Source organism: Muntiacus reevesi, chromosome 1, assembly GCF_963930625.1.
Source record: "Muntiacus reevesi chromosome 1, mMunRee1.1, whole genome shotgun sequence".
Taxonomy (NCBI): Eukaryota; Metazoa; Chordata; class Mammalia; order Artiodactyla; family Cervidae; genus Muntiacus; species Muntiacus reevesi.
In genome coordinates this window covers 64791596-64807883 of record NC_089249.1, presented here as the reverse complement: position 1 = coordinate 64807883, position 16288 = coordinate 64791596, and the positions used below count along the sequence as shown (strand labels likewise).

Here is a 16288-nt window from a genome sequence, read left to right as displayed (position 1 = left end):
CTAACCAGTCTGGGGTCTGTTTTACAGACAGCGTGGAGTCAGCATCCTGTCTCTGGGTGAGGGTCTTAGTTCCTGCAGAAGAACTCAAAGATATGTATTGGATTGTCATGTATTTTCCTTGGGGAAGAGCTCAGACTCTGTTTTTACCACTGAACTATAGTTTCTTGACTGGTTTTTTCTTACATACCCCTACCTCCCTAATTAATAACTGCTTGAATCTGCCCTTTGGAACTCAGGGAAGAGCTAGGAGGCTGAAGCCTTTTTCTACAAACATGAAACAGGGGACATAGGAGGGCTTTTGTACCTGGGAGGGCCCTGTGGAGTTCACTCAGTTTCAGCCTCTTGCTTTCTTCGATACTCCTCAAGTCAAATTCTTGAGGGGAATAGGGCAAGACAAGAAAGAGAATAAAGTTTTGGGTAAAGAAGTTAGTCATAAACTCAGCAGGGGAACTGAGTTTCAGAGGGACTCAGTTTTATTTTTTAAGAATGGTTGCCAAAAAGGGTTAATGAGCAGACCCATATCACATTCTTGGTTGGGGTAGGCCACTGGGGCCACTCTACTGGACTTGTATCATCTAATCTCCACTACTTTCTATGTATGTTTCTGTAAGGTGCTTTTTCACTTGATTGCTTATACCGTTGAAATGATCCCAAATCATCTGAGATGGAAAAATCCTTTCAGTCAAGGATCCCTTTCTGATTCCACTGTGTTGCTTTTTCCTTTAGAACTTGGAGAACCTGGTGGCTCAGAACACCACGGGGCCTGTCTTCTACCCGAGGCTCTACCATCTGATGGCCTATGTCTGTATACTAATGGGAGAGGGGCAGAACTGTGACCTCTTCCTGAACACAGCTTTACAGCTCTGTGAGACTCAAGGGAATGTGCTGGAGAAGTGCTGGCTGAACATGAGCAAAGTATGTAGCATCAGCTAGCAAGCTGGGGAGGATGCTCATAGGGGATGTTAAGGAACCCAAGAAGCCCACCACCTGCTTTGGATTTCACTGGGTGTGGAAGGCCATCAGAGGCTTTTCTGTATTCTTACTGAATGGGATGACATATCCATAGGTTTGGTATTTGCACCTCCTCTTCCCCTTTGAGTTCTCATGGGATCCTCCCCTCCTTCCAATCCTCTTTAGCAAGATCCCTACCTTCTCATGGGGCTTCCCAGTTGGCTCATTGGTAAAGAATCTGCCTGCCAATTCAGGAAACACAAGAGACATGGGTTTGATCCCTGGGTCAGGAGATCTCTTACAAGAGGAAATGGCAACCCCAGTATTCTTGCCTAGAAAACCCCATGTACAGAGGAACCTGGCGGGCAGTAGTCTGTGGGGTCGCAAACAGTCAGACACAGCTAAGACTAAACATCACCACCACCTTCTCTTAGCTCTCACCACTTTCCACTTTGTGATGTATTCATGTGCATGTCTTGCCTGTCCTCGAGAATGTGAACAATTAGAACACAAAAATCATTTAGTCTCCAACGCAGTGCCTTATACTCAGCCTTTGTTGAATAAGTAAATGAATTTTCTCCTCTATATGTTAGAGTTATCCTAGTTTGGGTAGCAAAAGTCATTGTTCATTTTAAAAGCTCAGGTACATTTGACCATTTCTGTTATTAGACCACTCTTGACCGCACAAACTAAGGAGCATTGATGAATTCTGTATTCTCTTTTTCTCCTCTCAGGAATGGTGGTACTCAAACTCCGAGTTAACAGAAGACCAATGGCTTCAAACACTCTTGAATCTCCCATCATGGGAAAAAGTTGTATCAGGCAAGGTAAATATGCAGGATATTCAGAAAAACAAATTCCTGATGAAAGTTAATATTCTGGACAATCCTTTCTAACCTTTCATGAAAGAGAACAAAGATTTTAATGACTCATTCTCTTGTGATTATCCATTATTAACCTTTCTGTATAGGCAGCATCTTCCAGGTTCCTGCATGCTCCCTTCTGTTCAGACACAGAACCAGACCTCTGGTTTCTCCTCTGTCTGGAAGGTCAGAGAGGGTTGGCAGTGTCATGCTTTCCTTTCTTCTAGCTTTGCACAAATTCCCTTTGCCTTTAATGCTGTTTTAGCTTATCTTGTTTATTTTCAGCCCATGCAGAATTGTATCAGATTGAAAAATTTTAGTAACAAAATGATACATTTTGTGACAGATAGGATAGGCTTATATGTAATCTATTAAACTGAAAATGGTTATTTTTAAATGTCCAGTTGTTATGTCTTTTTTATGTTGCCCAGGATTAAAAAATAGCGACTTCTCTTCATGGTCTGTAAGGTCAAAATTTGAAAAGACATGTCTTTGTTGTGCCTGACTGTAGCCTCCAAAGCCCCTGACTGCATGCATCAGGTATCTGTGGAAATAAACTTTTCAAAATCAAAATATTAGCAGTTTTGAGGTGGGTGTCTTTCTGTGCTTAGAGTTGACATATTTCTGTGTTTAGCAGAGTAATAGCATGTAGCTTCATTTCCCAGATGCTGGAGAAGCCGTCTGCAGTCACCGTCTCTCTGGCAGACAGAGCAATTGCCACAGGCACTCTGCTCTGACGCTGCCCCTGGAGCACGTGGAGATCCAGCTCCTCCCTATGTTGCTGCGGTTCCGTCCTGTTGGTTCATTTCACAAACCCAGCCGGGGGAGATTTGTTGACTCTGTTCACCTTTCGATCCTAGAAGGAGGTTTTTCATGTCTGACTTTAATGGACACCTCAAATTCCCATAGTGATTTCCAAAGGCAGTGTGTCACATGAGCCTTCTTTTAACAGGCTAACGTTTCACTGTCCTTTAATGCAAGAGGCAAAGCCGTGGTTTTTCCTCCTGGTGATATAACCGAATTATAACCACTTAAGGAGGTTGGATAATGCCAGCTGGTGCTAGCAGTTTAGCCACAGAGGCCTGGACCCTGGCCTGGTAAAAAGGACAGCAGGCTGGGAGGTCAGAGCATTACGTTCCAACATAAGCTCTCTTTAAGCATACTTTATTCCTGGGTCTCATCACCTAGCCTCCCTATTTCAGCACATGAGTATGAGTATCAAGCAAGACAGTAAAGATGAAAAGGCATTGAAAATCATAACATGCTATATGAGTGAAAACAATTAGTATCAGACATGACTGGTTTTAAATTAATGCATCAAATATTAAGCTTCATGTAAATATTGTCTTGTTCAAAGCTGTCATCTTGAAACTTGTGTCAACTAAAAAGAGGCAGAACGTGAGAGTTGAGAGCTAAGTGTTATTTGGGGAAAATGAGAACTGCAGCCTGAAAGGCAGCTCCTCAGGTAGCTCTGAGGCACTGCTCCGAAGCAGCAGTGGAGGAGTCAACATATAGGATTTTGGTGAAGGGGAGTGCAGTGCAATGAAGCGCTTACTTTAAATGAGGTTTTCTGCTAGTCTCGAGGAGCTGATGTCACCATGAAGGATTTAGTGCTTTTCTAGATACGAGGAGCTACAAGGATTGGAATCATGAAATCAGTTCCCGAAAATACCTATCTGAAGACCTGCTCCACCAGTTTCTCTGGAGCACAGAGTGCCTCACTCTCTACCCTGTATTCCCTTCAGGGGGTGTTGAAGGTCAGCAGATGCAGCAGCACAGGCAGATGGCAAATGCCCCTGTTGTTGTTGTTCACTTGCTGGCAAATGCTCCTGGCAAGTGCCAATTTGTAGTTGACTGTTGCATTCTTAGGGCTCCCTGATGGCTCAGATGGTGAAAGGTTGTCCTATGTGCTCTCTTACCACCTCCATTATTTTGTGTATCATTCATTTTAATCACTTATCATCCAGCTAACATGTTTTTTTGCTAATCACTATGCATTTGGGCATAGATTAAATATCAGAGACTAAAATACAAAGATGTAAAAGACACAATTCTTGATCTTGGTGAGCTCACACATCCAGTAGAGGAAACAGACATACAAGTCAAACTCACTTAGCCCATGTTAGTCGCTTAGTCATGTCTGACTCTTTACAACCCCATGGACTGTAGCCCAACAGGCTTATCTGTCCATGGAATTCTCCAAGCAAGAATATCAGAATAGGTTGCCATTCCCTTCTCCAGGGGATCTTCCCAACCCAGGGATTGAATCCAGGTCTCCTGCACTGCAGACAGATTCTTCAATGTCTGAGTCACCAGAGAAGTCTGTGTTTCACTGTAGTTACACTACACGTGTGTACACAGGAAACAGCACGGTGGAGAGAGTTGTTGTTGTTCAGTCACTCAGTCGTGTCTGACTCTTTGGGACCCCACGGACCGCAGCACACCAGGCTTCCCTGTCCTTCACCATCTCCCGGAGTTTGCTCGAACTCATATCCATTGAGTTGGTGATGCCATCCAACCATCTCATACTCTGTCGTCCCCTTTCCTCCTGCCCTCAGTCTTTCCCAGCATCAGGGTCTTTTCTAATGAGTCAGTTCTTCACATCGGGTGGCCAAAGTATTGGAGCTTCAACTTGAGCATCAGTCCTTCCAATGAATATTCAGGACAGATTTCCTTTAGGATGGACTTGTTTGATCTCCTTGCAGTCCAAGGGACTCTCAAAAGTCTTCTCCAACACCACAGTTCAAAAGCATCAATTCTTCAGCGCTCAGCCTTCTTTGTGACCCAACTCTTACATCCATACATGACTACTGGAAAAATCAGCTTTGACTACACAGACTTTTGTCAGCAAAGTAATGTCTCTGTTTTTTAATATGCTGTCTTAAGTCTGTCATCACTGGAGAAGGGATAGGCTACACACTCCAGTATTCTGGCCTAGAGAATTCCATGGATTGTGTAGTCCATGGGGTTGCAAAGAGTTGGACATGACTGAGCGACTTGCACTTCACTTTCACTTTTTAGGCCTGTCATAGCTTTTCTTCCAAGGAACAAGCAATTTCATGGCTACAGTCACCATCTGCAGTGATTTTGGAACCCAAAAAAATAAAATCTCTCACTGTTTCTATTTTTTCCCCATCTATTTGCCATGAAGTGATGGGACTGGATTCCATGATCTTCATTTTTTGAATGCTGAATTTTAAGCCAGCTTTTTCACTTTCCTCTTTCACCATCAAGAGGCTCTTAAGTTCCTCTTTGCTTTCTGCCATAAGGGTGGTATCATCTGCATATCTGAGGTTGTTTGTATTTCTCCTGGCAACCTTGATTCCAGCTAGTGATTCTTCCAGCCCAGCGTTTCTCATGATGTACTCTGCATATAAGTTAAATAAGCAGGGTGACAATATACAGCCTTGACATACTCCTTTTCCTATTTGGAACCAGTCTGTTGTTCCATGCCCAGTTCTAGCTGTTGTTTCTTGACCTGCATACAGATCTCTCAGGAGGCAGATGTGATGGTCCCATCTCTTGAAGAATTTTCCACAATTTGTTGTGAAGAGAGTAGCACACACAAAATCCAGATGTCTCTGAAGACTTAGCTCAACTGCCTCTGACACAAAGTCATTTTGATTACCCTGTCCCTTCCAGAGGAGGGCAGAGGGCAAATGTTGGTGAAGATAGGTGAGTGTGTTAGAGACAGCAGGTGCACACAGCGACAAGCGTGAGCAATGCTGGCCTATAGCAGAGAGATATTTGACATGGAGCTTATTGGAGAGGTAAGCCCAGCAGCTGGGGGTCTGCTCTGCAGATGTGTTGGACTAGAAGTGAAGTGTTGTCCTCCCAACCCCCAGTACATGCCTCCTCCTTTCCATTAACTTTACCAGCACCTCCCAGGTGAAGCCCTCCAGTGAAAAGCTGGGTGCTGGGTTCACCCACAATCTTTCATCCTCCAAAACTTCAAAAACGTCTTTTACTTTATTTTACTGGCTTGCCACCAAGCCAAAGCAAGACTGGAGGAGGTAGACAGGGGGAGGGTAGTCTGTTACTGGAAGTATAACGACTTCCCCAAGGACTGATCAGAAGAGGAAGAGGAAGAACTACGAAAAGACCAGAGTGCAAATGAGGGATTTTACATTTCATGTATCTGAATCCAGAGGAGCAGGCATTAGGCTCTACAGGAATCTTGAACTTGCTTTCTGGCCCCAGACTACAACACAGACTGACTGTGTGGCCTTTTTGTTGGTTTCCTCACCTCTAAACTAAACAAGCTGTGACAAGTTCCCACCCCTCCCAGTCTGCCATTCCCAGCTCCTATAAACAGGCTGGACCACAAGTCCATCTTCTCCGTAGCCAGCAGATGGCAACGTGAGCTCTTTGCTCTGGAGGAGGCCCAGGGAACTGTTTTCTGGTCAAGAGCCAAGCTTTTGTCTTCCAACCCACAGCCTCAGTCCTGAACACTTAGAACCATGTCGGCTTCCATGGTAGCTCTCTTCAGTATCTGTAAGAAGTTTCCAGCATATGGTTCTCAGAAACATCGCTTGAGAAAGTAGATTCTGGCTAGAATTCTTTTTAGGAGAAGGCAGATAATTTCATGAAGCTTCCAGGAACAGAGTAACGAATAAGTGAAGATCGACCTTTCTCTCTTCCTCTTCGCTTCCTTCTCCTGAGCTTGTGAACTCTTCTCCCCAAGTCTATACCTTCTCACAGGGCGGAGGCTCTGTCCTCATTCCCTGTCTCCAGCACTATTCTCAGGGCCTGGACATACAGTCAGTGCTCAGGAAGCGTGAATTAGTGAACTAAACAATATTTTCATTTGATCATCTTGAATTAATTCTTGCAGGCACTCTTAGAAAGAGGAACCTAATATTTATTGAATGAGTAAGCAATATGGACTATCAGGGAGATCAACAAAAATTACTTATCATCAACTCTACTGGCTAGGCTCTGCACTCAGGTTACAACAATGGGTAAGAAATAGTCTGAATAGTGGTTATAGATATCAATTTTTTAAAAAAAACATGCACAGCATAAGAGCTGTGTTTATTCAGTGTCCTAGTACCTCACATAGATCTGAGAAATTGTTCCCAAAAGGTAGGAGAGGAGCCAAGATATATATGAATTTTTCTGCTGGGGAAAAAATATGTAGCTGGACATAAAAAATATTACTGCTAATCACAAAGAGCAGACATCTTAGATTAATGATTTTAGTGTTTTTTACGTATGGGAAGATGCAAGAATCTGGGGTCTCTGAAAATTTTCCATAGATAAGTTTCTTAACTCTCTAGGGGCTGATATCCAAAGCACAGAATGCTTCCTGCTTTCCTGCAGCCTGAATTCCCCAAAGGGGAACTACAGTGTCTAGTGGTTTGATCCTTGTAGAACTGGAATGGCAGGCAATATTTTTTTTCCCCACAAATGTGGACCTGGGGCCTCACTGGATTGGTTCTCCATACTACCAGTTGCTAGCTTTGTGTCCATGGGCAGTTTATTTAATCTCTTTGTGTCTCAGTTCCCTTGTTTATAAGTTGAGGGTGATGTTAGTATGCACCTTATAGGGTTGATATGAGTTAATTCAGATATATGCACCCAACATGTTGTTATTGTGTTAGTTGCTCAATCATGTCTGACTCTACAACCTCATGGATTGTAGCCCACCAGGCTCCTGCGTCCATGGAATTCTCCAGGCAACAATACTGGAGTGGGTTGCCTTTGCCTTCTCCAGGGGATCTTCCTGATCCAGGGATTGAACCCAAGTCTTCTGTATCATCTGAGCCACCAGAGAAGCCCCAATTCTGTTGAGAGAACAAATAGTCGGTTAAATTCAGAGGAATGAAGAACACTGCACAGAGTTTGCTGGAGAGTAAAAATAGAGGCACACATGTTAACATTTCTTTAGAAGGTTCTAGGAAGCTTCCTGCAAGAGGAAATTGGACTTAGCCAGGTAAAGACATTTCACATCAGGAACTGGTGCTGGAGAAGCCTGGAGGCCATGGAGAGTCTGGGTACTTCCACTCAGTCTGCAGCAGGGGAGATGTGTGAGTGAGCCGTAGGAGGCAGGCAGGATCTGGATCACTTAAGGCCTTGTGGGCCAGGCAGTTTAGAGGTTGAGACTTGACCCTGCCAGCTATATGTCACTGAATGGCTTTATTGAAGATGTGCATGGACCACGTTTCTGTTTTAGAAAGACCTCCCTCTTGGTGGAGAATCGATTGGAAGCAAGTTAGGCCAACACGTAGGCTGGGACATGGTTGCTATTGCAAGCCTGGGGTACGATGTCCTGTAGTAGTGAAAGGACAGTGGAGACAGAAATAAGGACTCTGACTTGAAAGATACTAGAATAGTAGGTACTGAAATCAGAGACTGGCTTTTCAAGGAGAACATTCAAAATGAACAAATACATAGAGGTTGCATAAACTAAGGACTGAAAAGTTTCATACACTTGCCTGTTTCCCGTTACTTACTGAAAGAGTATTATATTCACTCCCCGTTCCCTCCCACCCAACCCCACCCTTTCAACTCCAGCTTTTCAACCCCACCTAAGATCACCTATGATACAATTTGTCATCCCTGTTGATGGTCCCAGTCACTGCTCATCATGACTCTTCTCTCTTTAATTCACCAGCTCATCATATTCTACCAATGTCCTTTAATGTTCTGCCTAATACTTCTCAGATCCCTCCTTCTCATCTCTATCTCTATTACCAAGTTTGAGCTCACTGTATGATAGGCCAATAAATCTGAGATGAGGTATTGGGATGAAGAAGGGACTTTATTGGGGAGCCGCCTGACAGAGAAGATGGCAGGCTAGAACCTCAAAATAACCATCTTGTCAGGGCCTGATTGCCAGTTTCTTTTATGTATCAGAGATGAGGGGAAGTGCGGAAACAAAGTAAAAAGACTATTTAATCCTTGCAAATGTTCTCTAGAATGACAAACCTCAGGCTGGGGAATGTGTTAGTTTTACTTCCTTACAGTCCTTCACATTATGTATGCCTACAATAAGAAAAAAGGCAAGATGAGGGTTAAAGTCACAGAAGTAGATCCAGCATAAATTCAAAATTAACCTTTCCCAGTTACATTCCCACCACTGCTGAAAATCTGGTTCTGTCATCTCTGATGAAGCTCTGTAATAGCCACATAATTAACTGGCCTCTTAATTTCAGATTTCTAGCCTCCACCAACTGGGAGCATAAGCTTGCTAAAAAGAAAATCCTCATTTGTTACTCGTCTACTTAAAATCCTATTCGCCTTCAGGACAACCTTCCAATTTCTTAGCCTAGAATGTGGGGTTTTCAAGACCTGTGCTTAGACATTCGACTCTTTGTGACCCCATGGACTATAGCCCGCCAGGTTCCTCTGTCCATGGGATTTTCCTGGCAAGAATACTGGGGTGGGTTGCCACTTCCTCCTTCAGGGAGTCTTCCTGACTCAGGGATTGAACCTTCGAACCTGCATCTCCTGAGTCTCCTGCATTGCAGGCAGATTCTCTCTCTCTCTCTTTTTTTTTTTTTGCAGGCAGATTCTTTACTGCTGAGCCACTGGGGAATCACTGAACATTTACGCATGACTGACTCAAGAGTTTTCCTTAACATTGTTATTTCAGTAGCCTAAAGCGGTTCTGTTCAACACCTGGTTCTTCACCAAATCTGATGCTGCAATCACAGGAGCCTCACTCCCACCCTGAAACTTTGGGTTGGTCCCTCCAACTGGAATGGTCTTTACCCAAGTCTCTCGGGTTTCTCCCAGCTTGCTTTCTAACGTTTCTGGCCCTGAGTTGGGTTTATCAGTTCATCCTTATTGCCCAGACATTTATCTTTCTCCTTTGAGCTGCTCGCATGTGACTGCCTAGAGCTCACTGTGACTGTGGGGCTGTCTCCTCTGAGCTTGTCAAGGGCAGGGATTCTGTCTCCCTCATCTTTCATCCCCTTGGGGATACACTTGGTGTAGGGTCAAACATTAGAAGGCTGTCCGCATACTCCATCTTCACAGTTGCCTCCTACGTGCCCTCAGTGTGTGGGACACAGCGGCAATAGTTAACTCCATCTATCCACTGCGGAGTGGCCTCCACCAGGACCCCCACTGCGAGGTATACGCATATTCTCACCCACCACAGCTGGTAAAGAAGCCACCTGCAATGCAGGAGGCCTGGGTTTGACCCCTGGGTTGGGAAGATCACCTGGAGAAGGGAGAGGCTACCCACTCCAGTATTCTGGCCTGGAGAATTCTATGAACTGTATAGCCCATGAGGTTGCAGAGCTGGGCTCGACTGAGTGACTTTCACTTTCACTTTACTTTCACATAGCAGGAGAAAAAAGGGGTGTGGGGAGATGATGTGAGCATGTGTGTGTGTGTATAATCTGGCACAACTATTCAAAAGTTTGATAAGTCCTGCATGGTCTGCACTATCACCGTCCAACAGAATTTTCTGTGATGAAGGAAATGTTCTCTCTCTGCACTGTCCTTTGCCACATGTAGCTAGTGAGTACTTGAGACTGAAGATCTGAATTTTAAATTTAATTTTAATTAATTTAAATTAATGTTCTCATGTGGCCTGGAGCTATTATCTAGGACAGTGCTATAAGAGCATTAACCTTAAAATGCTAAAACAGAACCACTGGAGGTTGAACTGGGACATTTCTATGACAGAGAATAACACCAGCTTGGATCAGAGGATAATTATTACTACATAAGAGAAAATGTATCACGCCAGTTAAGCTAAACCTTTTATCAATATGTATTGGGTTGGCCAAAGAATTTTGTTCAGGTTTTTGTAATATCTTATGGAAAACCTTGAACAAACTTTTTGGCCAACCCAATATTCCTCCATTTAATGTGATTCCAGGATGCCAAACTAATGCTTAATAAGAGATCACATGTTAGTCTAATGCCCAAGTCATATAGTAGTGAGGTTGCTTTACTGGGCCTTTGCCTCTGCAGGAAGGGATTGCATTTTGCAGTGACTTTAATGCATGCTGGCCCACAGGGAGGAGGAGGCCTGAAGGGTGGCCCTTGGAGAGTCACAGTCTATAAGCTTGAAATTAATTGAAATATAAAACTTATAATGAACCTAAATCTTTCACTTTCTCTCATGGTATTTTTGAGGGAGGACATGAAAGGAGGCCAGTTATTTCCAGCCAAGTGCTAGCTCTTCTCCTAAGTTTACTTCACTTTTCTCCCTTGGGCTGTTTTCTCTCTTGCTCAACCTCATTTAGCCAGCATTCAGTCATGAGCTGAGCCTCCTGTCTGAGCCTGGCATGTCCTGAGGTGTCCTGCGCCCGAGGAGCCATGCTGTGCCCTCTGCGGTGTGTATGCTTTCCTGATGACGCAGGGCTGGCTCATGTCCTTTCACACGGGACCTTGGTTTAGTTGCTTCAACTGCTGAAGGATACAAACCGTGGCACTTGCTGTCTGCCAGCAGCCCTATGCTCCACAGATGTTTCACATTCTTTGGGACCAAGATCCTTGAACACACTTTTCAGAGCCATTTCCCCCCCTGCCAGACCCACTTCCTTCAGCAATGACTTACATGTAAAAAAGATCAGGGCTTTTAACCGGATAGGAACACCCAGACATGTTATAAATAAAGTCTCTGGGGTTCTTCTGGGCCAGCAAGAGCAAGGACATCGCTCTGCAAAATGATCCATATTCCTCTGAGCCTATTGTACATTCTAAGAGTCTCTACAAAATAAGTTTAGAGTTTATATTGCATTTATCTAATTGAAAGAAACTGTAATTAAAAAACAAAACCAAACCAAAGGACTTCCCTGGCAGTCCAGTGATTGAGATTCTGCACTTCCACTGCAGGGGGTTCGGGTTTCATCTCTGGTCAGGGAACTGAGATCCCACATGCCATGTGATGTGGCCAAAAAATAAAAAGCTTATGCAAAAAACAACGTCCTCCCCTTCCCACAACCAAGTCTATTCAAAGCAAGAGAAAGAACCTAGACTGAATCTAGATTCAAAACTCAGTCTCCATGGAGTCCTTATCAGGGGAAGGGGAGGGTCTTCAGCAAGTTAACCTTAGCTATGCTAGTCCTCCCTTACCCCCTTCCCCTCCCCCCACCCCGTGCCCACAGCAGAGCAGTGATTCAGGTACACATGCCTGAAATTACTTAATGCCTCAAAGGGAAAAGTAACCACAAATGTATCAGCCATATAGCACTGGAGGGCAGGAATTGAAAACAAACCTGAGAATATGAAACCTGTCCAACTTCCTCTTCCCAGATGTTGGGAGATTAAAAGAAAAAAAATCCCTTTCTTACATTCTGGAATAAGAAAGGCCAGATCCATAAAGCCACAGTGAAGGAATGGATGGATTATTAAATCCAAATCCTGAGCCCAGAAGGGACAATAGTTTAACATCCTATTTTCAGAAGGAAACAGATGCTGGAAGCAGCTGCTCTCCTAGGACTCTCAGAACTTGAAAGATTTGTACTTCCTTCTTGCAAATGCAGCCAGGTCTCCTGGAGGTTCTAGAGCTCCTTCCTGCCTTCTGCCCCAGTTGTTTTTCTTATAACCTGACTCAATCTGACTTGATAGCAGCCTTCTGCCAGGATGTGAGGAGGGGAGGGGAGATGATCACCTCTTTTGGCATTTTTTTTTTTAAAGAGTCCATATGAACAAACAACAATTATGTTACCACATGTGATAGGCAAAACAAGACAACTGGTTGTACAACTATTTTTTTTTTTTTTTGGCCTCACAGCAAGCAGAATCTTAATTGAAACCATGTCTCCTGAAGTAGAAGCACAGAGTCTTAATCACAGAACCACAAGGGAAGTTTCAAAACAAGACAACTGGAAACAACTTGAATATCCAGAAACAGTTCACAACTTTGTGGCACAACTGTTACCCCAAACTGGGCATGCCTCTTGTTGGATGTCAGATCAACAGTTACACTCAAGCCAAAGACCAAGAGGAAGAAAGATTTATTATTACTTGCAGCAAGTAAGGAGAACATTGAGAATATTTCCCAAAGTAGCATTTCCCCACTAGCAAAACTGGGGAAGTTTTAAGTGAAGAGTATATACATATGTATGAAGGGGCTTGAGCAGAGGAGAGTTCAGCGTAGAATTCAGGCAAGGAGGTTGACAAAGTCCAAGCTTTAGCTGATTGAAGTCAGGAGGGTCGACATCCTACACCTGAGTGGGGACCTTACTTCTGCAGAACTCAAAGGTATAGTGTTATGCAGGAGGAAGAACCAGACCTCCCCTGGTGGCTCAACAGTGAAGAATCTACCCCCTCTGTGAGAGATGCTGGTTCAATCCCTGATCTGCAAAGATTCCCACGGAGAAGGAAATGGCAACCCCCTCCAGTATTCTTGCCTGGGAAATTTTTTCATGGGCAGAGGAGCCTGGTGGTCTACAGTTCATGAGGCCGCAGAGATTCAGACACATCTGAGCACAACTACAACCATGATAATAAATGACACTCACAGGCACCAAGACAGTTCTTAGGCCAACCATAATTCTTGGGCTCTAAAACCACTGTACATGGTGACTGCAGCCATGAAATTAAAAGACCTTCCATAACTCCTTGGAAGAAGAGCTATGACAAACCTAGACAGCATATTAAAAAGCAGAGACATCACTTTGCCAACAAAGATCTGTATAGTCAAAGCTATGATTTTTCCAATAGTCATGTATGGACGTGAGAGTTGGACCATGAAGAAGTCTGAGCACCAAAGAATTGATGCTTTTGAACTGTAGTGCTGGAGAAGATTCTCAAGAGTCCCTTGGACTGCAAGATCAAACAAGTCAGTCCTAAAGGACATCATCCTGAATATTCATTGGAAGGACTGATGCTGAAGTTGAAGCTCCAATACTTTGGCCACCTGATGAAAAGAGCCTACTCATGGGAAAAGACCCTGATGCTGGGAAAGATTGAGGGCAGGAGAAGAAGGGGATGACAGGGGATGAGATGGTTGGATAGCATCACCGACTTAACAGACATGATTTTAAGCAAACTGCAGAAAATAGTGGAGGACAGGGAAGCCTGGCATGCTGCAGTCCATGGGGTCGCAAAGAGTTGAACACAACTCAGTGACTGAACAACAACAATCACAAAAGGCCAAAAAGTGGACAGTGGTCCAATTCCTGGAAATCCCCACCCCTTCCCCCAAATAGAATAATTCTCCCACTCATCAGCCTATAAAAATACCCAGCCCTATAAAAACTGACAACCCTGTACCCTGGATTCTCTTGTCTTCTGAGATGGCCCATACTGTGTCTGTGGAGTGTGTATCTCCCTGAATAAACCTTTCATTTTACTATGACCTGCTCTTGGATTATTTCTTGCACAAAGTCAAGAACCCACACATGACTGCTGTCCCAGGGACTCGCTGAGACCTGGGATGTGACCATCCAGAGCACCCCGTTCTCTTTCCTGTAACATTTGAAATTCTTCTTAATAAAAAATCTTGAATATACAGGAAAAACATGTGTTGCGGAATCTGCTGTGTGATCAGTCCATGCAAGATTGCTGCTCTCTTGCTTTCCTCACATCCTCGGCCTCCAGCCTCTGCCTCATCTATGCCCTACTCTGACGTTGCCTCTTAATCACAGAGCCCAAGTGGAATTGCCTGAGTACTTGGCTCCCACTCATTCTTCCTCTCCCCCACCCCCAGCTTGTGATTGTTTTAATCCTTCGGCCAGAATGGCTCCATCCAGCTGGGAAATATCTGCCCCAGGAGGCTATGAGGGACTTGCTCCTCCCCTGTTTTCCCCAGTACCCAATGAGCCAGCTTGATGTCAATTCCCCTATTACCCTGTGTAGCCTTCCCCACCCCTGGTAGGATACTGCTGCCTCATCTTGCCTGCGGGTTGGCTCCAGGACCTTGCTTTAGATGTGTCTAATTTCCTATCTTGTTCCCCTCTCCCATAAACCACTGACAGCTCTGTCGGTGGCTCCAGGCTGTTTCTTTGGTCTCGAGGCTGGGTAACTACAAATCTTGCAGGCCTGCGAGGTGCACCCAACAACTGTCAAGCCAACCAGGAGGCCAAGGAAACTCCCATGAGTGCTGAGATGTCAGGAAATAAGGACAGGGAGTGGACAGTTGCCAGGAAAATCCTGGGGTGGTCGTGCACTTGCATATGGGGCCCTGTGGTGGTTGTCCTTGATGAATGGGGGCTTCCAAGAGAGTACCAGAACTCACAGACACTCTTAATCGTATTGCAGAGCTATTGGCCTCCATTACAGTGGGAGGAAAGAAGTTAGATAATAGGGCGGTGGCTGCAGCTGTGTACTGACTCTTCCTCATTGTGGCAAGAAAGCCCACAGATGCTGAAGTAGCAGCCAAGGCTGAAGTTGGGCATCTAGAGGAGAAATTAAAACACAGGAGAAATGCTAGACTGGCCCAAACCGCAACTATAGACACATGAGTAGATTGAGGGGACAAGATGGGGAGTTAGAGACATTAGTCCGCCATATGGCCCAGCTAAGAGGAGACAGCTTCCTCAGTTGAGATGGTCATGGTCCGTCCAGTTTGGGACCTCAAACTGTGGGACTCCACTGAGAGCACCGGTGAGGAAGAAGACTGGGTGAGGCCATAGATATCTCTGTCTCAGTGAGGCCAGTAGGTAGCCCTGTGGTGACAACGGAATAGACACCAGATCAACTTAGACCACAGAGTATAGGAATGATTTGCTCCCAGCCCTAGAGTGGGGCAAACTGGCCACCCTCAGAGCCTGCACTTGGACTGAGTTAGTTGAACTGGGTGACAAATTTAGGCCAGTCATTGCTTGGTTGCTGTGTATCTGGGATGTCAGTGGGGAAGGCGTTACGTTAACTGAACAGCATATGTTAACGATGACCTCAGTGGCTAAGCATTCGGCCTTCTAGCAGCACTTATACTGAGCCATCAATGAGGGCAAAGTAATTTTCCTGCTTTCTTGGGTAGTGACTGATTGCCAGGCCGCCTGGCCCAATGAAGGGGACGTACCTCCTACTCCTCTCTGTTGGTAAATCATGGAAAAAACTATAGGATTCATTAAGAGAACCAGGCATGAAATATGCCATATATGGCCAGCACTATTAGGGCCTAGGTAATGAGTTATTTACATCAAGCATGAAAAACATGGTCCTCCAGTCTGCTGCGGGGCAGCGGTCTGGGGCTCTAGTTTTCATCCTTAGTCCCTTAGTAGAGCACCCAGTTGCTAGGCAGTGCAAACAATAGTAGAGTTGGGAGAAATGAAAAAGATATAGCACCAGAGGATCAGAACCACTAATCCCTAAAAGGGAGAAGGAAGCAAGGCTCCTCCTTGCTCTTTCTGGGGACTCACCTGAGTAACTAGAAAACAGATGTGGGAGGACCTGGAGGTGGTGGGGACCCCATAACCAAGATAGATAAGCAACCTAGTGCTACATTAGCAGAGCTATGGCAGAAGCTAAAACCTGAACAAATACCAAATAAGAGAAACCCGAGAGTCCTACACAACTGAGCTCTGGAACAACAAGGCGCTCCTTCCACTCCTCCAGGGGAA

The 16288-nt window shown here is 44.8% G+C and overlaps 1 protein-coding gene across 1 annotated transcript in view; it reads left to right on the top strand.

The window, feature by feature from the left end:
- The window catches only part of ADCY10 (adenylate cyclase 10), a 78786-nt gene extending 76939 nt beyond the window's left edge, over nt 1–1847 (top strand). The window contains exons 31-32 of the mRNA XM_065924761.1: nt 727–915; nt 1686–1847. Of these exons, the coding sequence (XP_065780833.1) occupies nt 727–915; nt 1686–1847 (351 nt within the window). The remainder of the gene's footprint in view (nt 1–726; nt 916–1685) is intronic.
- Nucleotides 1848–16288: the final 14441 nt, after the last annotated feature.